The sequence below is a fragment of the Peromyscus maniculatus genome, chromosome 22, assembly GCF_049852395.1.
Source record: "Peromyscus maniculatus bairdii isolate BWxNUB_F1_BW_parent chromosome 22, HU_Pman_BW_mat_3.1, whole genome shotgun sequence".
NCBI classification, from domain to species: domain Eukaryota; kingdom Metazoa; phylum Chordata; class Mammalia; order Rodentia; family Cricetidae; genus Peromyscus; species Peromyscus maniculatus.
In genome coordinates, this window is record NC_134873.1 from 37,905,209 (window position 1) to 37,928,307 (window position 23,099).

At 42.0% G+C, this 23,099-nt stretch overlaps 1 protein-coding gene across 3 annotated transcripts in view; it reads right to left on the reverse strand.

The window, feature by feature from the left end:
- Positions 1–23,099, reverse strand: part of Sntg2 (syntrophin gamma 2) — a 199,746-nt gene that overhangs the window by 20,795 nt on the left and 155,852 nt on the right. For 2 of the 3 annotated variants that reach the window (XM_016008086.3, XM_006989783.3), the window contains exon 15: positions 507–599. The exons of the other annotated variant lie outside the window; for it this stretch is intronic. In XM_016008086.3, coding sequence (XP_015863572.1) covers positions 507–599 — 93 coding nt within the window. The remainder of the gene's footprint in view (positions 1–506; positions 600–23,099) is intronic. 3 annotated transcript variants of the gene reach the window in all.

Here is a 23,099-nt window from a genome sequence, read left to right on the forward strand (position 1 = left end):
GGTGGAAATAATCCAGTGAGTTCCACTACTCACACAGGTGGTTTTAATCAATGATGCTGGAATTGAGGGTAGCTTTCTATTTGTGGATGTATTTTACCAACCTGTAGAGCTTATTCTTACCAAAACTACTCTGGTTTTAAGCAATGGTTGGGATTCTTTTCACTGTGTCTTAGTGTTGTGTGTTTTTTCCTTCAGAGGGATCAAGAGAATCCCATCCTATGCTTTCCTCTCTCTCCTTCCCCACCTCTGTCTTCCTCCCTCCCTCCTCTCCCTCCCCCTCTCTCTTTGTGAATCATACTTGCCAAACACCATTTTGCTGGAGTTTTGCTGCGTGGGCTCTAGGGACTGTGAACACTCAGGGACCCCAAACCAGCAATAAGGAAGGCAGGTTATTTAGGCAGACCTTTGGCTCAGTGCACATCTGGTGGGCGCTGTCTGCTCTCAGACACCTCTGAGCAAGTGCAACGTAGCATGTATAGTGTCTACAGGGGGTCCCTACATCTTACCTTTGTTTTACTGTCAAAGCAGGTAAATCCCAGAGCAAAATCCACCGTGAAGCACAGCATTTCTCCTTGCCAGCTGCACAGATATGTTTTTGACTAGAAAAGAGTATTAATTTTGAGTAAGCACTCTACAATAGTTCTGGTTAACTAAAGGAAGGTAGTTGGCACATTAGCTACTTTAGCCGAAGTATGATGTTTTAAGTCTAAACACACAACTTATGTAGAATATATTAGAAGGTTTGGGGGTTGCAGGGAACTGTAGAGACACCAATAGGCAGGGAGATCTTCATTGTTTTCTGTATTTAGACAGACAAGGATGTCTTTAAAGGCATCAACTAAACAAAGCCAAATCATTAAAACATTTCAACAAGTATCTGTTCCCCAAGGTACCTCTAAAAACACTCACTGGAGTAGTCTAGAGCATAGAAAGAAACAGTCCTAAAATTGGAAAACTTCTTTTTGTCAACTTCAGCAATCAGTTTTCAGCTTAAGTTGCCCCAGTAAGCACAAGATCTGAAGCCATCATTTGAGTGGGCAAAATCTGGGCGCTTTTCATGTGATAGGGATGAAGGTGTTGCTTAGGGATGACGATGAAGGGGGCAGGACTTGATTTTCTGGCTTTCTGATGTGTGTGTGTGTGTGTGTGTGTGTGTGTGTGTGTGTGTGTGTGTGTGTCCACACGTCCAACACAGGGAAGTCAGGAGGAGCTCATCTCACATTTCCACAGATCCTTATCACTACACACAGGGTGCCTTGTACATTGTCTGCCCCGATACTGCTTCTGTCATCTATCTCTTTTTATACTATATTTTTTCCTAGTAACTAGACAAATGTCCTGAATATCATTGAAATGTATCAAAGATCCCCGTTGTGACCGTCACCACATCTTGTCTCCATTCTCTCCTTTACCTCTCATAGGAAGACAGAGAGCAGGCCCACAAAGTGAGGACCCTATACAACATGACTTGACGACCCTTCCTTCTTTCCAGCCTTCAGTCAGCTTCCTAATGTTGGCAGGTATCCATAGCTGCTCACCAAAATCATGCACAAAGCAGATGCCCACTGCATACTATGCAAACCACTAGTGTTTCGATGCTGGTGGGAACTGGAAGCTCCAAGCGGTTCCCCATGCTCACCTTTTCTAACTTGACCTAGATCATAAGACACGCTGACATTCCTTCTGCAAGTCCATGACAATTTAGGCTTTCATAGTTTAGGACTTGCTAAATTTCTAGAATTTAAATGTAGTGATTATAAACTATGAGAAAACATTTCTAGGGAATCATTATATTCTTGTAGCCCAAATCTCTGACGTCATGAAAGCAGTGGAAACTGTAAACCCCAGTGGACAGTGCCTGATCTTCAGAGGGCAGGAGAGCACTGTTGCAGAATGCTACACACTCCTGTGCTTAGCCAGCCCCTCAAAGGACAGAGGAAAGAGGTAGAAAGTTTGTGCAGAGGCTCAGCCCTACAGAATCTCACAGCAGAGTCAGTCAGTGGCTGCTAAATACACAGCCTCTTCCCAAATCTTCAGAATCTGGCACGGTGTGTGTATTTGTGTGTGTGTGTGTGTGTGTGTGTGTGTGTGTGTGTGTGTGTGTGTGTGTGTGTGATATCAGTATTCCCATTGTTGTATATATTTACTCCTTCTTTTCCTTAATATTTTGGAAAAAAAAAACCTGTTTCCAGTTCGCTAAGAGGAGTCTGCCTCATGGTCCATTCAGTGGGACAAAGGCGTCAGAGGAGTGGTCATAAACATGACCACTTTAAAGGCACCCGTGTGGACTGCTTACATTTTTAAAATAAAATCAGCAATTTAAACCTTTTAACGTAACTGATGGGGGGCATTTTCATGGCACATATTTGGAATTGCTCAAGATATGGAGGCTATAAGAATGACTTACTTAATGACTTTAGATTTACTGGTAAAAGCATGGATAAAAGTTGCACACAGAATGCCAGCTGCTGGGCAGAGGAGTAAGATGTGTCTTTTCTTGAGGGACTCTATCTAAAACATGTTATACAATGACCCACAAAACAGTGCTTAGTGGTTGACCATGGCATTGGACACCTAACAGAGCTTTGTGAATAAATTACTGTGCTCAGGAGAGAAGTACTAAATGCCTCCCACAACAACTGTTCAGACTTTAGAACAAGTTTCCAGAGCATTTTAGAACATATTATATGAAAATGTCAAAGAGGCCTTAATAATAGCTCCAAATACATGGCTGTGAAGGTCAGCTTCAGAACAAAAGCAAAGGCAACAAAAAAGAGCAACCAATGTTTAAGAAAAATATCAAAAACTTCAGGCACAGAATCACCTGGGGAGTTTAAAAAAAACAACAAAAAACCTAAGACAAAACCAAACGAGAATACTGGTGATCATAAAACGCCTTCTCAACTTTGTTCTGGATAAAGAGCCTTGTTGCCTAGAGATGGTGCAGAATCAACCCCAGAACAATTGCTCATGTCCAAGGAGGAAATTATGTTAAAAGAGTGAACAGTCAGTTGGGTTTAGCGCTGCTTGCCTGTAATGCCAGCTTTCAGGAAGCTGCGGCAGAAAGACTGGTAGTATGGGCTAGCCTGGCCTACATAGTCAGACCCTGTGAAAACAATAAAGATGATGATGATGATGATGATGATGATGATGATGATGATGATAAAGACATCAAGCCAAGCAACTTGAAAAGGTCCTGGATGCCAACACAGAAAAGTGAGGAACAGGTCTGATCACATTCACTGTGGAGAGTTGGTTTGTATTCATGAGGAATGTGGTCACAGTGTCCTTTCTGGTGCTCTCTTTGTGCTTCCTACCCTTTCGTGCGTGTGCGTGTGCGTGTGCGTGTGTGTGTACATCTGTCTATCTCCATTTCCATCCTTCCTTCCTTCTCCCCTTGATTATGGGTAACTGTTTTCATTTTTTTTTCTAAATATTTGGTAGAAATCTCCAGGGGAGGCATCTGGTCCAAATATCCCTTTCTTGGGGAAGATGGTCTATTTCACCTTGATGGAGTTCCCCTTGATATTTGTCACCTACTCTATGTATGCAGAGCTCTGTCATGGTCTCTATCTTTCCTGATTCTGGCAATTTATGTCCTTTCCTCTTTCTTTCTTTCTTGTGAGCCTTTTTGCAGGCTTGTCAAAGTTAATGATATTTACAGAGACCCAGCTTTGTGATTTGCCTTAATGCTTCTCTGACACATTGATGACTTAGCCATTGTTGTCTTCAAGTATTTCAGTATGCTCCCATGATCTTTCAGTTATTGATTACTGTTTCCAATTTGGTTGGAGCACATACTTTGAATGGCTTCCATTCTTACCAGTTTGTTGTGGTTGTTTCACAGTCCTGGTATGGTTTATTTTGGCAAATGCCCCACAACCCTTCTAGATAACCTCCAGTAAGCTACTGTTCAGTGGGGTGCTCCATAAATGCCTCTTGTGCATTGCTGTTGGTTTGTTTCCCTTGGCTCCATCTTCTTTTACATCATATATTTTGCAGTTCTGTGTCTAGTGAACACATGCATCTTGGCTAAATCTCCTTGGCCAGGGAGTTGGTTGCTCATCCTCTCACAATACCTCCTGTGATAGCATTTTCTGCTTTGGAGTCTACTTAATTTGACAACAGCTACCCTTGCTTTCCCTTGACCTGAGCCACATGGTATAGCTTTTTCTGTCTTTTCACTTCGAACTGTGTGGTGATATTTGAGACAGCCTTTGTGCAGACATCCTATGGTTGAGTGGTACTTGCTGTCTGTAAGTCATTTCATCAGTGGCATACTCACACAGCTTCCAACTGATGGGATTTGTGATGTCATTACCTTCTGTTTGTTTCCTTTCTGCTTAATGTCAGGTTACTTGGAGGGAATGTCAGCCTTAATTTTTTTTTGTTTGAAGGGTTTGAGGTTTTGTTGTGGCTGTGCTCACCCCAGAGACTTAGAGAAGCCTCACCTGCTTCCACATGGTTTCTCCTCCTCACTGTTGCTCACTTGCTTTAAGCATTTTCTCTATGCATATTTGGACTCATCCTAGATAGTGGTATGGTTTTTTGCTTCAACCATGAATGTGACAATCTCTATCCCCCTTCCCCTTTTCCAGACACTTCTGGGTTCCAGCTTTTGTCATTTACTTTCTGTTTAGAGAAAGTCTCCATCTATTTCTTTTAGGTATATCTGCCAAAGGCAATTTATCTTAATTCCCCTTAATTAGGAAATGGCTTGAAAGACATTTTTCATTCTTGAAAGGTATTTTCAATGGCTATGGGATTCTGTAAGATAATGCCTTCTTTCTGGCACTTAAATACTGGAACCCTTACTTCTGCCATCATTGTTCATAAGAAATTTCATGTAATCTGGATTATTTTGTTCTGTAATCTTCTATTATTCATTTCTCACTGATTTCAAGATATTTTTATTTTTATTTGACTTTCTGAGCTTTAATAAATACAGCAAGTCTCGGTATGGGTTTCCCAGGGTGTTTCTGTTTTTAACCTACTCTCTTCTCAGATACACAGGCTTTTAGCTTTTAAAGTTTGAGCTGTACTCTCTTCAAGTATATTTGTCTTTCCTCTTGTCTGCTCTTGGGCCTCTAGTCACGGGCACTACACTTCAATCTGTGTCTTGGGTCTACTGTTCCTCCAATCTGTGTTCTCTCTGTTACTCACAGAGACAATTTTTGTTGACACAGATTTGGCCACAGATCTTCCCTCTGCCCTTATTTTACCTCTTTTCCTGAGCTTTTAATTCAGTGATAATAGTTTCCACATCTACATTTTTCATTTTCTTTATTTCTATTCTCTGTTGTGTTATATCTCTTTGTCAGTACTTACGATATTTCCATTTGTTAGAATATATTCATACTTGCTTTTTGAAGCATATATTTTAAAACCACAGCTGCCCTCAAATCTTTCCCAAATAAGTTTAACATTTCTGAATTTCACTGTTGGCACCTGAGGACTGTCTGGCAGTCTCTGAGATTTTCCTGGTTCTTGGCATGACAGGTCGTTTTCTTTTGCAATCTGGAGAGTTTTGTATTATGAGACTTCTGATCTTAGGCTAACATTCTGTTTTAAACAATCTTCTTGACATTGTTTCAGCAGGGGAGGGTGATGCCAAGTGTGCTGGACACTTGGTTGCTTTGTTGCCCCTGAATGAAGGTGGATATCCTGGCCATGTACTAATCTGCTGTGAACCCACCTGTGGAGGCTCAGACTTCCCCATGGCTGACAAAGGTAGAAAACCTGGCTCAAGAAAATTCCCCACACTGAAATGAGAACCATAAAATAGGCCCAAGCCTTCAAGAAACCTGCAGCCCAAAGAATTCTGGTAAGTAGGCAATATATAGCAAGCCATCATATGCCCTGGAACCAGGGGTTGCAAAACAACCTGGCTTATCTCCCACCCTGCAGTTCATAAAATAATAATAATAATAATAATAATAATAATAATAATAATAATAGTAATAATGATAGCAGCCACAGTTTTGGGGCCTGGCAAAGCCAGCTCCTCCCTTCACTACTCTCTATACAAAAACTGATTCTCAGATCCTGCATGACACATTTCCCTTTACCCTCAGATACTGAGCTACAGGCTTGTGGTCACCAGCCTCTTAGACCAATAAGACTGTTCTGTTTTGAGCTGAACAGTCATTATATTGATGATTTCTGGGTTACCAGGCTGCACTTTTTTCATGGGACTCTTCTGAGTCTGACTGTTGGCAGTTATGGGATTTTCTGGTCTTTGTTTCTTCAGCTCCAAGTCTGGGCAAGTAGGCAGAAGGAAACCCAGGACTCACCCACTTAGTTCTTTCTGTCCCAAGGCCTCTGTCTAGTTAGTTTCTGCTATGGTTTGGATGTAACTGACCCTGGAAAAGATGGACATATTGGGCAGTTGGTCCCTAGATGGTGGCACTATTTTGGAATGGTGCAGAAACTTTAGGAGGTAGGACCTAGCTAGAAGAAGCTGATCACTAGAGGTGACTCTTTGGAGGATATTTTGTTCCGGTCACATCCCTCTCTCTGCTCTGTGGCTGCTGAGAGCTGAGCAGCTTTGCTTGGAGACTCCCCTATGATGCTCTGCCTCACTATGGGCCCAGAAACAAGTGATTATGGATGGAAGCCCCTGGAAACGAGAGACATTTGCCCTCTGTGGCTCTGCTAGGTGTTCTTTGGTATCAAGTTTCCTGTTTTCCTCTTCTCAAAGCTACCCTGTATATTATGTGTTATTCCTAGGGTTTTTATTCCACTTAGTGGAACCAGAAAGAAGCCCCACACTGCTCTTTAGAAGTAATAGCTTCATATTAGTGTTTCCAAAAATTTTATTTTTAGTTTTTGGTCACAGCATAATGTAATGTTTAATAAAAAAACCTTTAAAAATAAATTTACTGCTATTGAAATTCCAGTGCAGGTTTTCTGAGGTAATCCCCAGGTTTCTTAGTACTACACACAGTTTTGTCTAGAACACATGACGAGGCTTTCCTCACCTCCCAGTGGCCACAATGGTTCTGTCTATTGCAAGTCTGCACAGGAGTACAGGAAAACACACTGCAGCTGGGTGCGTGGTGGGCTGTAGAGCCAGTGGGCTCTGCATACTTTTCCATCTGAGCTATATTCAGGGACAATCCCAACCTCTTCCACTTGTCCCTGAGAAGTGTGAGAGTCCTTTGCCCCTTTCCATTTCTCAAGCATATGCCTCAGTGATCAGCTACAGTGAAGGATTTACAGAGCTCATGTCAGCCCTCAGTGTGACAGGGCAGACCCTGTCTTCATAAGAAAACACAAGAGATTGGATTTGGAGCTGGCCTGTGTCCATGGACACGTCATTCTTACTAAGTGTGGATTGATCGCTAAGGCTGTGGAGGACCCAGCGTATGGGTGTTTTCCACAGACAGCACAGCATAGATTAAACCCAGCCTCAAGCTGAGCCCATGAGAACTGCAGATCTTGCAATGCCCACTGTGCAGAGCTGCAGGCTTCAGCTGCGAGCTTCTTTTGGCACAGTGCGCCTGTTGCTAATCAAGACTTACAGGCCCTGGGAAGGCACAATCAGGAAGGTTCTGAATACCTACCTTTGCTTTCATCTCCGAACGCCACTCCAGAAAATTACATATGTGGTAGTAGCAAAAAAATCAAGATAATTAAGATTAAAATAGCTCTTTGTACGATGGTGGGTTGTGAACTAAATCAGACTGTGCTAAAATGTAGTTTTAAATAGCACATTTGGGTTCATTTTCACATATTAAAAAAATATTCACACTCTGGTACCATTAAATAAACAAAGGCATGAATATTAGCTTTTGAAATATCATAGAGAACATGGCAGAATGTTTAAATGGAGGCTGATAAATAACAAAGGAGCTGAGGAAGCAATTCTTTTCATTGAGAAGAGCAGGAAGCCCGGGGCTGTTTGGAGACACCAGGGCAGGGAAGAGCTTGAAAAGCAGCTGCAGCAGAGGTACTTCTCGGGGCAGAGCAGACAGAGGCCAGCCTCTAAGCCTGGGCTCACTTTACCCACCCTCCTGTTAACAGTGGTAGAACTGTGCTAGGTTCTGTGAATCACATCCTCTCAGTAGCCTAGGAGGTCAGTACCTTAATTGCATTTTAAGGTGCGCAGCTTGCCAAAACTAAAGGAGGTGCTCACTCTCCTTATCCTGGGGCAGGCTCCTAACCACGCTGCTTCCTGCACAAGAGATCAGAGCTGCAGCCTAAGTGTTCACATCCTTTATAGGTTGTAATGTGCTCTACTTGAAAAGTATGTTGTGATCCTAAATCAGGTAAACACAGTGATAAATGGGAGGTTTACAGTGATAAATGTGAAAGTTAAAAAACACAGATAGCCAATCAATATTATGCTTTGATGAAAAAAAAGAAGAAAAATATGGAATCAAGTTCTACAAGAAGGAAGAAGACAATATTAAAGAAGAAATATAAATAAAGGAAAAAATAGAAAAACAACATAGAACATTCAGACTCAAAATGTGACCTTACAAAAAGGCTTAAAAAATCCCCAAATTTTATCTATATTGATGAAATACAAAGAAGACTCAAATAGCCCAAGTCAGAAATCAAATAGGGCACATAGTTACTGATTGTACAGAAATACAAAATACTGGAAGAAAATTTTAAACAATCTTGCACCAATAAATTAGATAAATTATATGAAATGGATGTGTTCCTAAGAGACACACAATCTGCTAAGACTGAATCATTATGACATAGAGAGTGGGGACATTTATTTAACTAGTAAAGGTGCTGAGCCACAGCCAGTATCCCAAATGCAAAGGAAAACAACAGACCACACAGTTTCATTGGTAAATTCTACCAACTATCCAAAGAAGAATGAAGATCTCTTTAAAACTTGAAAATTGGTGTTTCTAAATTTGTCCTCTCAATCTACATTGTTTTAGTGCCAAAGCCAAAGAGAACCCCCAGGAGAAGAAAAGTAAACATCAGTGTCTCTCATTGATACCGACCAAGTTTACCACAGAACACAACATGAACACCCGGAATTCAACAATGCATTATGGCCATTATACACCATGACAAAGTGGTATTTATCTCTGTGAAGAAAAGAAAGTTTGACACCAGAAATCAATCAATGCCCTGTACTGTATTAAAAACGGAGGGAGGAAACTTTATCATTTCAACTGATGTAAGAAAGGCAAAATCCAAAACCATTCCATGATAAAAGCAAAGAACCCACTGCTGGAAACATAATGAAACAACCGCATGCATGTGAAATCACACAGCTAATGTCAATGAAGAAAGACTGAAGTTGTCTCTAAAGGAACCAAAAGGCATCAAATTGGAAAAAGAAAAAAATGTAAATTGATCTTTGCTTATAAATGATATGAACTTATGTGAAGAAAGTCTTAAAAATTCAACAAAATTGAACAGTATTTGAGCATAGGAAATTAGCAATAAAAGCAAATTATGCTTCTACATGCCAATCATGAACAGTCTAAAAAGGGTGTTAAGGAAATAATCTCATTTACGATTACATCACAAAGAATAAAATATGTAGGAGTAGAACAGCCAACTAAGGAACAAAACGAACTAACCAATGAATAAAGCATTTAAAATAAAATATTTAAACCAGGAATTAAAAGAACCATAAACTTAAAATTTGAAAACTCGGGGGATCTGTGATTGGTATGTAAAATGAATAAAAAAAATCTTAATTAAAAAAAATTTAAAAACTCATCTTGTGTTCCTACATCAGATTTAATGTTGAGGTGCCACTACCACTGGAAGTTACTAATGACCTCAATGCACACCCCCCAAAACTCCAAAGACATTTTCAGAAGATTAGAAAAAGTGTGGCAATCAGGCTGTGCTCTGCTGTCAGTTACTCCAGCTCTGTGAACTAGTGTTTTTGTCACTCAAGGAGGGGGGCAGGGGAGTTGTGTCTTGTTTTGAGACACATCATTTTAAAAGCAGCATTTCATTCCAACTTCAGTGAAAGCACAGAAGCAGGAGGACTCTGCACTTTGCTATGAACTTAAATACCACTCATCTACACACTCCAGGAATTGTTTTAAAAATTTGAATTACCAATCATTTACCAACAGTGAAGCAACCCTCTGGGATTAATTTTCTATTCCATTTTATAGAAAAGGAAACCAAAGGCAGAGATATCAAAGTCTTCTAGCTTGTGTGCTGTGAAGCCAGGTCCCTGGCCTGGCTTCTACAAGGCTGTACAGCTCACGGTTGCTGTGGGATGTCTTTCTGTATGCTGTGAATATGTGTTGCTGTGATTGGTTGATAAATAAAGCTGCATTGGCCTATTGCAAGGCAGCTTAGAGGCAGGTGGTAAATCCAAGCAGATAAACAGAGAGAAGAAAGGAAAGGAGGGGGAGGGAGGGAGGGAGGGAGGGAGGGAGGGAGGGAGGGAGGGAGAGAGAGAGAGAGAGAGAGAGAGAGAGAGAGAGAGAGAGAGAGAGAGAGAGAGAGAAGAGGGGGAGAAGAGGGGGAGGGGGAGGGGGAGGGGGAGAGGAGAGGAGAGGAGAGGAGAGGAGAGGAGAGGAGAGGAGAGGAGAGGAGAGGAGAGGAGAGGAGAGGGAGGGAGGGAGGGAGGGAGGGACTGACCAGCTGCTACCTAAGGAGCAACAAGATGCCAGCAGACTGGTAATGGGCATGGCATTAAGTTATAAGAGATAGCTAGCAAGAAGCCTGCCATAGGCCATGCAATTGGTAATTTATATTAGGCCTCTGAATTATTATTTTATAAGTGGCTGAAGGACCGTCATCATGCCAGGCAGGACTGGCCAGGACTGGAGAAACCTTGCAGCTACAGATGATGGTGTCTGGTGATGGACTGAGTAATTCCTTTCAGGGCCACTGAAAGGAAACTCCTGTTAAGACCATCTTTTTTTTTTTTTTTTTTTTTTCATGGAATCAACTGTAAAATCCAGGCAAAGAAAACAACACCTGCTGCTCCTCACCTCTATCCCGCAGTGGAAATGCCATAGGGCCTTTTCTTTGCCTCATGGATATTTCAGCCTGGCCTTTGAGGCTCACAATAGACAGGTACTATGAGTGTATGTATGGTCTTGCTCACTGTGACCTTGGGCCTTCTGTTGAGTATTCCATGTAATGTCTGCAAGGATGGTGCTATTAATAGTGTTCTAATTTAGCTTCCAAATCAAGAGTATTTTATTGCTTCAATTTTCCATACCACACTGATTGCTCAGTCCAGAGCTGCTTGCTCCTGAGACCACTGGCGTTGTGGATACTGCAGGGTAAAGTTGAGTTCTCCAGCACTGGTCTATCAATAAACATTGCTGTGAATGGATTATAAGCAGCATGTGCCATGAGGAGAACAGAGGGCAAGGCACATTGCTGATCTCCAACTTCTCTTGCTGCTGACTCAGTGAGTATATCCTGTTCCAGCACAGACCCTCACTTCCTGGAAGTATGCTATTCATTCTAACCAGTGGTCTTAAGAAATAAAAAGTTAGAAAATTTTTACAATTTAAAATCTTCTCAGTGTCCTACAAATGTGGAGAACAGCAGCTTGTTTGTAGATGAAGAACTGGAACTGAGAAGCTGTGGGCTCCCCCTGGAATACTCAACATGAAAGGCTCATGGTGGCTTCAATGTTCTCTTGTCACACTTGGCTTCCTGTGGTATTTCCATGACCTGCATGAGTGGATCCCAATAATTTGGGTGTGGGGCAGTGAGGGTGTCCAGTGGAAGGCATGACTTCTGTAGTTTCCCGAAGCCCATCCACACCCAAAGCCCCTGGCTCTGAGAAAGAAGAGAAACCAGGTGAACAGGCTCAGGAGGAAGGGAATAAGGGAGGACAACAGCAGTAATAAAGGCCATTTGTTGACAGATTTTCTTTGAAGTTGGTTGTCCTGGTCTGGTTGAGTTGTTTTTGTTTTTGTCAACTTGACACATGCTGGAGTTATCAGAGATAATATTCTACTTGTTTTGTAAAAAATGTTGTTGTAAGTAAATGTTTAAAAGTAAACCAATTTTCTTTTGCTTTGTTCAGAGGCATATTTTCAAAGAGATCCATATACAAACTGCAAAATATAATGGTTTGGAATGTGTTACAAAAGAAAACGAAACCCACTTTTTATGGTTGCTTTGTATGTTTTGGGGAGTACCTAATCCGTGAGACAGTCCTTTGAAAATTTGGGGTTATAGTGACAAAGAAAATAGGATACTGGTTACTCTGAGATTATGTTCTGGAAAATCATCTGGATTTGACTGTTAGACATATTACCAGGTCAATGGTCATCCCTTCCCACACCATCTACCAGAATGGGAATGCTAAAACATGGAAGGCAGAAGCTTCAAGATGAGTGCAATTAATAAAAGCTAATTTGGCAAGCTCTTCTGGAGATGGGAATGTTAATTGAAGGGTTGGATTAAACCCTGAAATAAATTAAGTTGCAGAAATAAAAACAGTACCACTACTAATCTAATTAAATTAAGCTATGATGGGCTTTAGGGTAATGCCTTGCCAGCTCTAATCCAATCTATGCTCCAACAGCTTTTTGGATAATATTCAGAGAGGCTAATTGTGCCAAGAACACTAAGCAAGAGTCTTCATCACCTCACATCATAATATATTCTGGATTTAACCGCTGAGCCCCCATACAATGACATTACCCTAAACTGACCTCAACTTACGGAATAGTCACACAGCAGCTGCTAGGCACCTGGAGTGGGGAAGCAGCACATGATGTCCCCAAGCACTGGTAAGTTGTCAGGCAGCCCAACAGGGGCATGGACAAACAGAAGACTGATATGCACAAAGTGTGGTGAGTCCAGCTTGCTGGAGCACAGGACAGGACAGGCTATCTAGTGGTATCATGACAGACAGGTCTATCAGAGGACAAACTCTGCAGGTCTGGTTTGATCATGGAAGAGAGCCTCACAGAAGGACGTTTGCTCTGCAGGAACTCTGGCTCTCGGATGTGTGACAGGACCAGTGAAAGTCAGTGTAGAGTGGGCAAGGGGCATATACAGCAGAGAAAAATGGTTCCTAGACATCGCTCATCAATGCTGACTGATAGGCAAATCACACCAGACACAGCCAGATCTAGGACAGTAGCTGAAGGACCTCAGGGTCAACCAGTGGCAAAAGGGATATAGGCACAAAGCAGGATCCCAGCAAGACACTCACAAACTATCCTTTCTTCCTTTCTGAGAATTTGGGCTTCAGAGTGGACGCTGCTTTTTGGCTTAGAAGCTGGCGCATATACATCCTGTCTCCACGCCTGTGTTCTATGCCTCTTGATGATGCTTTGAACTTAACACAGACAGTATAAGTGCTTGTCTGTTATCACAGGATGCCATAATATATAAGGGGAACCCAAATGTCTTCAACGAAGAAGAACCTTGTGGTTATGGGAAATGCAAAACTCCATTCTGACTCTGTCAGTGGCATTAAAAAATAAAGAGAACTGTACTCTTGAAACAAAGACTGAGGAACAGTGCGAAGCAGAATGTTTTGACCTGGTGTGAAGGATAAGAGATGCTCATGAGAGTGTATACCATGAAGAGAACAGATCATAAGACACAAACAGATGGATCCTCTTGTTGGGTGTATTAGTTGTCTGTTGCTGTGATAAAACACAATGATCAAGGTAGCTTATAGAAGAAGAGTTTATTTAGGTTTATGGTTCTAGAGGGTTAGAATCTATGACGGCAGAGCACAGGTGGCAAGCAAGGTGGCTGGAAAAGAGAGTTGAGAGCTCACCTCTTGAACTTCAAGCAGGAAGCTGAGAGAAGGAACTGGGAATGCTGGATGGCACTGAAACCTCAAAAATCTGCTCTCAGCACATACTTTCCAGCAAGGCCATACCCCCTAAGCCTACACAAACAGCCCTACCAACTGGGGATCAGGCATTTAATCATCTATGCCCATGAAGGACTTTCTCATTCAAATCACCACATTGATTATGGCTGAGAGGCCTGCAATTTAAATTAACCCAACTTTGAGGCACTGAGCCATCTTGAAGCTCAGCATTCTCAGAACACAGGTAAGTTTCTGATTTCAAAGCATGTAATACTCTCAGACAAACACCATTTCCAACAGAAAGAGTTTAAGTAAGGTCAGGAGTGATGAATGAAGAATAAATTGGAGATGCTACTTTCATCTAAAAGGATTATAAGAGAAGACACATATACAAGTATATAGTGCTATAGTTGTTTCAAGTGAAAAATGGAATTTTTATATTTGAATATAATTCAGGTACAATAAAACTATTTTTAAAAAATAGATCCACATTTATATCTTTGTGAAAGAGGATCATGGGCTCCTTTACCATGACTAGAATGGGGTATGGAGGAAAGTTACTGAGGACGTGTCAAGTCCAGTGAGTAATTTGGGTGCCCATGACTCTCATGCACACACCTGTTATAGTCATATTCATTATAGTTAGGTTATTGCTGTAGTGCATTTTTCATTGTCTTAACTAAGTGCTACAGACTGGTAACTAATAAAGAAAAGTTCATGTAATTGTTTTTATTTTTTTTATTTTGTGTATGTGTGTGCATATGTATACATGAGCATGTATGTTGGAGTCAGAGGACAACTTCAGCTGACTTGCCTCAGGTTCTATCTACCTTCTTTGTAGATAGGGTCTCATTGCCCTGGAACTTACCAAGTAGTCTAGGCTTGATGTTAGGGAGCTCCAAGGATCTACTTGTCTCTGTCTCCCCAGGGCTGGGAGTACAAGTAAATGCCACCACACCCAGCTGTGTTTTAATGTGGGCTCTAAGTATCTAACTTGGGTCCTCATGCTTGCAGTGGAGGCACTTTCCAGGTAAGACATCTCCTCACACCAGAAAGGTGTGCTAAACTCATGGTTTTGGAGTGAGGTTTATCTGATTCAGGAGTGGGATTTATCTCAGTGATGTGGATGCCAGACTCCTATAACAGCATACAAGACACTGAGACAGTCTAACTGCTTTCCCCAACAGATCTAACTTCATATAATGCATAAACCTGCTAACCTATCTATTTATTAATCCATGAATTGATCCACCAATTAGGGCAGAGTCCTTATGACTCAATCATCTTTAAGTGCGCTTCTTAGTCTGTCTCCTTAATACCTGTCAAAGGGGACTATACTCAAGACAAATGTTTTACTGCACTACAATCCAGAAACAGGAAATTCCAGGAAGGTTACAGGATGTGAAGTGTGTATGTTAGCCAGATCATCAGTGGTTGAAAATCTTTCTCCTGGAGAAATAATCTTAGAAATGACAGCAAAGTCCCGAGGCTGAGCCATCCTGTTCTGGAAGTTGAATATCAAGGCTATACAGAGAAATCAAGTTATGATGTTACTTCATTTTGTCTATATACTTGCTCATGAAGGTGAAACCTGCTGGGTAAGCAAAGACCCTGGTCAGGGATTGGGCCAGAGAACTAAATAAATCTCCACTTAAAACAAAACAAAACATCAAATCACTCTTTCCTAAGGTGCAATTTTCTCCTTTGTAAATGCAGACTGACATTACCCGGAACATGTTTGCTTTCACAGCAGCCAGCATGCCTTGAGTGCTGTGTCCTCAGGAGTTGTGCAGAACACCTTCTGGTGTCCCCAAATAGCTATAATGCACAGCGCTGTCACCCTGTGCCCTCATGGAAACAGAGCCCCTAACATATCTGTGCTTTTGATTTGACCACATGTGACCCCACTCAGATAAGAACATTTAAATATCTCAAGAATGATTTCATGTTTGAATTCAGGAGAGAGGAAGGGTCACAGGCCAGTTTCCCAGCTCAGGTGCTATCTTGGGATCACACTGTGCTGTCTGATTTCAACCTGAAATGTGCCCCCCACTCCCCCCGCCCCCGAGAAATGCAAACCCCACAGCACAAGGTGATAATTCAGTAAGTGTCTGTTATAAGGGAAAAGCATGCCCACTGCAAACACCCTGTTATCTCTTAGAAGGAGGTGAGTCTTGTGCAACTAGAAAATAGATGAAAGACACTGAAAGGAAAATCAGTGTCTTTTCAAAAGCAGCAAAGATGAAGCTAGTACACCATCTTCTGCCAGGCTGTAGCGGTCACTGGTCATTCACTTCTCTGCTCCCAGCCTGGCATCTGCTCATACCCCTTGTCTAAATCTATCTCCCGGGGGCCTCCAACTCCAAGGGTACCATAATGAGTTATTTGAGGATGAGAGCAGCCCTGTGTGCCTTTCCTGATTGATATGTGCCCAGGGTCAGGTTAGAGCCTGAAGAAGATGTTTGAGTTAGTATAGACTCCAATGATCTTTTAGGTTATTCCCTAGCACAGAGCCAAGAGCATCCTGCCAACCTTGGAAACTTGTGAGTGTCACATGTTAGTGGTAAAAGGCAGATGAGATTCCCTATTACCCTGAGGACTGTTGGTGAAGAGCTGTCTTATCTTTCCACAGTCTGATTCCTGCCATGTGTTTTCATCCAACTGCCATGTTAAGCTACTTGATCTAATGTCCTTTGCCCATTTTGGGCATCTGAAAGCAACTCTCAAGTTCCCAGATTTCTCCTATCTGGATGAAGTGCCTCTCAGGAATTCCTGTCATCAGACTTTAACCTCTCATGTAAATGAAAATGACATCCTCCTGTAATCTGTCCTTGAAGAATAACTGAGCTCAGCTTCAAGCTATCCACAGAGCTGATGATGGTGCTCATAGAGAAGGCTTTCAGGAAGGAGGTCAAAAAGGAGGTGTTTCATATGCTTTCCTCCCCAGATGCTCCTCTTGCTCTCCTTAAATGCAGTAATTCATTTTATGAGGACTCTGCGCCCTGTCCTATGGCAGTGAGATGATATTTAATGTGAATATAATTGTGATGCATGGGGGAGTGGGGCAATAATGTCAAGAGTTCAATCAGATCATCCGGTGCTAGGAGAAGGCGGCCCAGGTTTCACTCAGATCAGAGACTGGACAGACAGAAGCCACTGAGGCAGAGAGTACTGGGCAGGCATCCAGGGAAAGGTTGGGAATCAGTGATCTGGAAGGCAAAGAAGCTCAGCAGCGCTCTGTCCAGACACTATACATTCCTACATCAGGGGAAGGGGGCATGAGCTTCAAGTGCATAGAGAGTAGAGACACACTGGGAGGAGGGGGCTCAAGCGGGGAAGGGCAGAGAAGGGCTGAGGCAGCAGAGTGAGTAGAGGCGAGGAGGATACGGGATCATAGGCCTGAGACAAGAGGGCTGCAGTACTTGTAACTGGAGTGTGTTTTCACCACAGCACTCAGGGAGTATGCAGGCTCTGGCTGGAGCATGAGGAGTTTAAGCACTTTCTGGCTGTGGCCAATCATGAGGCAGGCCACTGAGCTTCCTGAGCCTCCACTGCCCATGAGGAGCCTAGGAAACCTGAAGAGGGATTGCACACAGTATACTCAGTGGCTAGTTCATTAGAGTCTCTGCTGTCCTTTGTTCTACATCCCGTGCATGCACACAGGAGAGGGGACAATGGACGGAAGGGGCAGCCAAGCTTTAGGCTGCATTGCAAGCTCATGCCTGAAAACAACAAAAACTTAGAGTTAGCAAATCAGCACACAAGTGAATAGTTTTAGAATAGTTAAAATTGTTAAGTATTTCCTTCTTCTAGTCAGGTTCACATTCCCATGGGAGTCCAACAGCAACACCAATCAATATTCTAACAAAATAACTTTGCTCAAGGGCCAAGGTCTTCTTGAAATGACTCATTTTTCTCTTCCACAAAGTCACAAGAAAAAAAATTATTGCAAACAGTTGTTTCCTGGCAACAAAAGCCAAACTTGGTCACTATGTATACCTGGTTGGAACTGTGTATAACACACACACACACACACACACACACACACACACACACACACACACACACACACACACACATACACAATCTCCAAACACTGGATAGCTTCAGTAAAGCCTGAAACTATACATACTGTGATAGCCTAGCCTGAGAAGGTTCTGGTCAGCAGTATCATGACCTCTAGACTAGTAATGCCCAGGACTTTAGGCTGTTCACTCTCTGAAGTGACTGAAAGGGTTCTGCAGGTATGATCATTGAAAGACCTCAATTATCAGGTCAGGAAAACAAACTAGATCATCAGTCAAACCTCATGGACCTCACCATGGAAAACCTTCTGCCAGAATAGACCTATCCCTGGATTTAGATACAGCAGAGCCAGGCCAGGAGTGTCGGGTGGAACTTCTCTGCCAGTAGCTGGATGTGGCTCCATAAGCCCACCCCAGACCTCCAACCTACAGAGCTGCGGGAGAGATTGCCCTAGAGCCAGGTAAGCCACAAAACACATGTTAATCCCTGTGGCAATAATACCAAAGCTCTCCTGCCCAGACTGGTTTGATATTACCATTTTTCTGTGATTGTTAGCAAATCCATTATCTTATTTCACTCTCGAGGTTGGCTGAAAAGACACCATTTTCCAGGCTAGATCTCCATTGCTTTACATTTCATATTTGCCTTTTCCAAATAGTTTCCTAGGAGTTGTTTGTGTTGGACAAACATAAACACAATTCAAGTCTAACTCCTATGTGCAAACATTAGGCAGGACAGCCACTGATAAATGTTTTCATAGATATGTATCCCCACATCTCCCACCACCCTGGCAGGAAGAGCTGGTGCTGGATTCATTCCTGTGCTCTCCTTTCAGGAACCATTAGTATTAGCCATATCTGATGACATGATCTGAGGTTATGAGCTAAGCCCAACTGAATACAGACTGCCCAGAGAATGAGTGGGTAGTGCGAAAGGCGTGTTCAACAAGAGGTCCCACTGTCGCTGCCTTCTTGAGAGTCTGTGTCTCTACAGGAGTTTGCTAGAGAGCTGTGAATTGTGGATATTTGAGTTTGACTGGTTATATAATACTGCAACATGCTTAACAGAGACAAAATACTAATAGAATTATAAAATTCAGTTAGATTTTTTTAAGATAAAAAATTGATTGGTATTTTTGTGTGTGTGTTCATGATGCACGTTTGTAACAGTGCTCATTCAAAGGCTCACATGTAGATGCCAGAGGACAATTTTATGCAGAGGACAGTTAGTTCTATCCTCCCACCTTTAGGTGGTATTTGAGAATTGAACTCAGGTCCTCAGGCTTTCATGGCAAAGTGTTTTACTCCCTGAGCCACCTAGTCAATGCAGACTTTAAAGAAAAATTTAAGTGAATGTATTGGATAACATCCATACGAAGATACTTGTGAATTTATTGAAAGTCAATATTCCCCTCATGGCTAAGAACATCTCACAGAGAACATTCAGGCAAGTGAATAACAGGAAAAGCTCATTTTAGCATGGATTTATTTGGAACTTCAAGAAGGAGGCACCCCAAGTGTCTGCCCTGTGCTCTCAGAAGCAACAGGAAGAAGAACAAGATGTCATTTCAAGAGTAATGGGCACCATATTGATGGTTTTAAATTAAGATAAACCTGACTAATAACCTACTTCTCCAAACAGCTCAGCAAACCAGCACTATGGCATGCTGTTTTGTGTACAAAATTAAAACAAGCTAAAACTTAATTGCTTTTGGTAGCGAAGCGGTGATGATCTTTTAATCACCCATTAATCTAACCCAACACTCCTTAATATTTCATTCGATGTCTCATAGGTTCTTTTGTCTTTCAGAAGAAATAGTAAAACATTTGTAACAGTCACATGGTATTAGAAAATCTCTAACAGTGGTTTTTGAAGTAACTCCAAAATTGAGATTTCTCTAGAAATTATCTGGAAAATTAATTGAAGCACTTAGGGAATTATGTTTTGCATATTTCAATGTGAAGTGTATTTTAAACATTAATTAGTTAATTTACTGGTATCACTCAAGAGATAAAATAGTAATCTTTTTAGAAACAACATCCAAAAGGAAGGCTGAGGTTGCTTTCCCATTCTCTTACAAACTCAAACGAACCAAGGTCAGCAAGGGCCCACTTCCCCCAAACACCTCCCCAGCACATTCTCCACATATGGAGTTTGGGTGTGCAGAAAGTATTTTCTCTGTAACCTCATGTTACCTGTGGTGATCAGAACCTCTCTGTCTGTACTTTTTGCCTACAAGCTGAGAATGCCTTTGGAGGAGATGGTTGCCATCAGCTGCTGATCATTGGTACCCTAAACAATAGGTAGCTCATCAGGAAGAAAGGATTAAAGATTTATCACAGTACCTAAGATAATGCCAACCAGACCAGGAACCTATACAAGCTAATTCTCCAGAGTCAGCAGAACAGCTCACACCCTAAACTCTTATTCCTGTATATCATCCACACTCATATCTTTACTTGGGTTTATTTGCTCATTTCTGAAGAACACTGATGGGTGTCACTGTTTCTTTTCCCTGGTGACAGAAGACATGGCAATCTAATTAGGAAGAAGAGGGTGTAAGCAAGAAAAAAGAATTAATACTTAAAGGATGAATGGGGACCTAGAAAATCCATGAAATCAAGGGATGGAGCAGATAAGACATTTGGCACTAGGTAAGAGCAGGTTTCACCAGTATACCCAGTGTGCATCCCGGCCATATGACACTCTGGTTATTTTGTGGATTTGCTCTAACTGAGATCACTTGAAGTGTTGTAAAGAGATGAAGAACATACAACATCCATAAAGAGGTAGTTGTGGGTTTGTTTAGAATTGAGATAAACATCCTCCAGTTTTTAGAAAGTTTCTGTTAGTCAACTGATGACATTTGACAAGTGAAATCATGGCAATGATGAATGATATCCAGTGGATTTGAGGCATGCCTTGGTGTTGGAGAGAATTCTGCTAACTGGAAAGCCATGCCAGTGTTATCTCTATCTCTTTCCCATCTGAAATCATAAAATGGGCCAGTCACATGTCTTCAGTATATCCCTTAGGGCATGTCTTGGTACTAAACTCCTCCTTCATTTCTTCAGAGGGAGGGGATTCACCTTCAGGACTCCACTGTGCATCTATAGCCACTTTGCTGCAAAATGCATGTGGTGGCACCCAACGTGAAAGGCATCACCCTTGTCTTTCCTGGAAGAGAAGTGCCTGGTATCCCCATAGAGCCCACAAGAGAGACTAGCAGTTGTTTTTGTTGTCACATGTCATCTAACAGATGAATCCTCTTCAATCCCACGGCTTTGGAGTTGTTGCAGATTTCCATTGTTATAAATGTAGCTGTTTTGAGCATTTTCCTGCACATTTAGGTGAGCATGGCATCACTGACCAATGGTAGGTACTAGTCCATACTGTATACCCTGACAAGCCTGTGGCATTTTCCATTTTGCTAACAGAGTAGAGACTCTAGCTTCTTCAGTCTTATAGGTAGAACCCCTCTACTCATGTGCTTCTTGAGTCAACCATTTGTCACATACTCTCCTCTGGGAAATACTGACAAATGAGCTGGTGGTTACTGTCCCTAAGCCAGCCTGCCCTGCTTTTAAATAGCTCTAGAGTTAGAACACATATTTTTTCACCATCACAATGGCTTGGTCCTTTCCTGTGTACTGCTTATAGATGAATAGACTAGGATAAGTATCTCACATATCTCTAGACTGTCCTTGCATGCCACCCTTGCAACACAGGACCAGGTTTTATAAAGGAAAACACCCCAAAGCATCTCCTGGATACCAAGGGGTTTACTGGTCTCTATGCCATCCCCAATTCATCTTCAGGCGGCCTGGGAAGAGTCTTTCAACACAGCTGAATTCAGGAGGATCCTCAGAGGATGCCACTGAGGAGCTCTCAGAAATATGTGACCTTACATTATAGTAATCACAAAGACTACATTCTTTCATATGTGGCTGACTACTTTCCTGTTTTATATGGGACCACTGAAGTCCAAGTTCATGTAAAATAAATGACACCCCCCATCAATCACATCACCACTGGTGTGGTGATACTTCTGAATATACTTTGAAAACAAAGATTGATGCGCACAAATAATTTGTAAAGCACTGGAGAGCTGGTAGACATGCAGTGCCATCTTCCAGGAAATCATCTTTCAATCCTAGAGACATCAGGCAGTCAGCTCCTATGGGCAGCTGAGGGTCTTTGATGTGAAGCCTAAGAACAATGATATCAGAGCACCAAATGTCAAAACCAAGGCTTTGATGTTCCTGCACTGTGAGCCTTGCTGCTTACTGTCTGGCATGGGCATCTCAGAGGCTCCAGCTACCCTCTCTCCATTCAAAGGTGAGAGAGGTAATCTCCAGCAGGGAGATCTGGAGATTAGCCTGTTTCATCTGCTGTAGAGGGATGGTGGTGGCGGTCCAGGGAACAAATTCCATTGTAAGGGCTCTGATGCTGAGAGAGGCTGTGCACACAGCTATCTCCAAAACTATGAATGAAGGCCTGCAGCTAGGTGTGAGCAGCGCTGTTCAGACAAACCTCTCAGGCCTGAGTCTCTACACCGTGCTTCTCACCTACAGTCCCTGGTCACTGAATGAAACAGTGTCCTTATGGCTAGTCACCTTGCACTCATCTGGCTCATACTCACTTCTTAAATTGCTCACACACCATTTGAAAATATTTCCCTCCTTCTCTTCATATTTCTTTTCCATAGCCTTAGTTACCTGTACTCACTGTGGTTGGAAAATATTAAATGGAAAATACCTGAAAAAAAATTCACGAGTTTAAATGTACTGTTCTGAGTGGTGTAGTGGATTCCTGTTTCATGTCCCTCAGTGCAACACAGGATGAGTCCTCTCCTTGCCAGGCATGTCCACACTGTGTGTACTACCCTCCCCATCAGTTACTTAGAAGTCATAATGATCCTCGGGTCACTGTTAAAGTGTCATATTTCTTGTTTGTACAGTTTATGTTTTTTTGTTTTTTGTTTTTTGCTTGTGTGTGTGTGTGTGTGTGTGTGTGTGTGTGTGTGTGTGTGTGAGCTCACATGTTACAATGGCTATGTTAGCACCTCCTTTCCTTTCATCGGGTTGGCATTGCATCATCTTACTTCATCACTAGCAGAGGGATGAAGGCAGTATAGGAAGATAGTGTAAGAGAAATGGGTCTCTACCTTAAAGAGGAAATAAAAACTTTCCTTAAAGAGGAAATGAAAAGCTCTCTTAAAGAGGAAATAAAAACTTCCCTTAAAGAGGAAATGAAAAACCCCATTAAAGAGGAAATAAAAAATTTCCTTAAAGAAATGGAAGAAAAAACGAACAAAAAATGG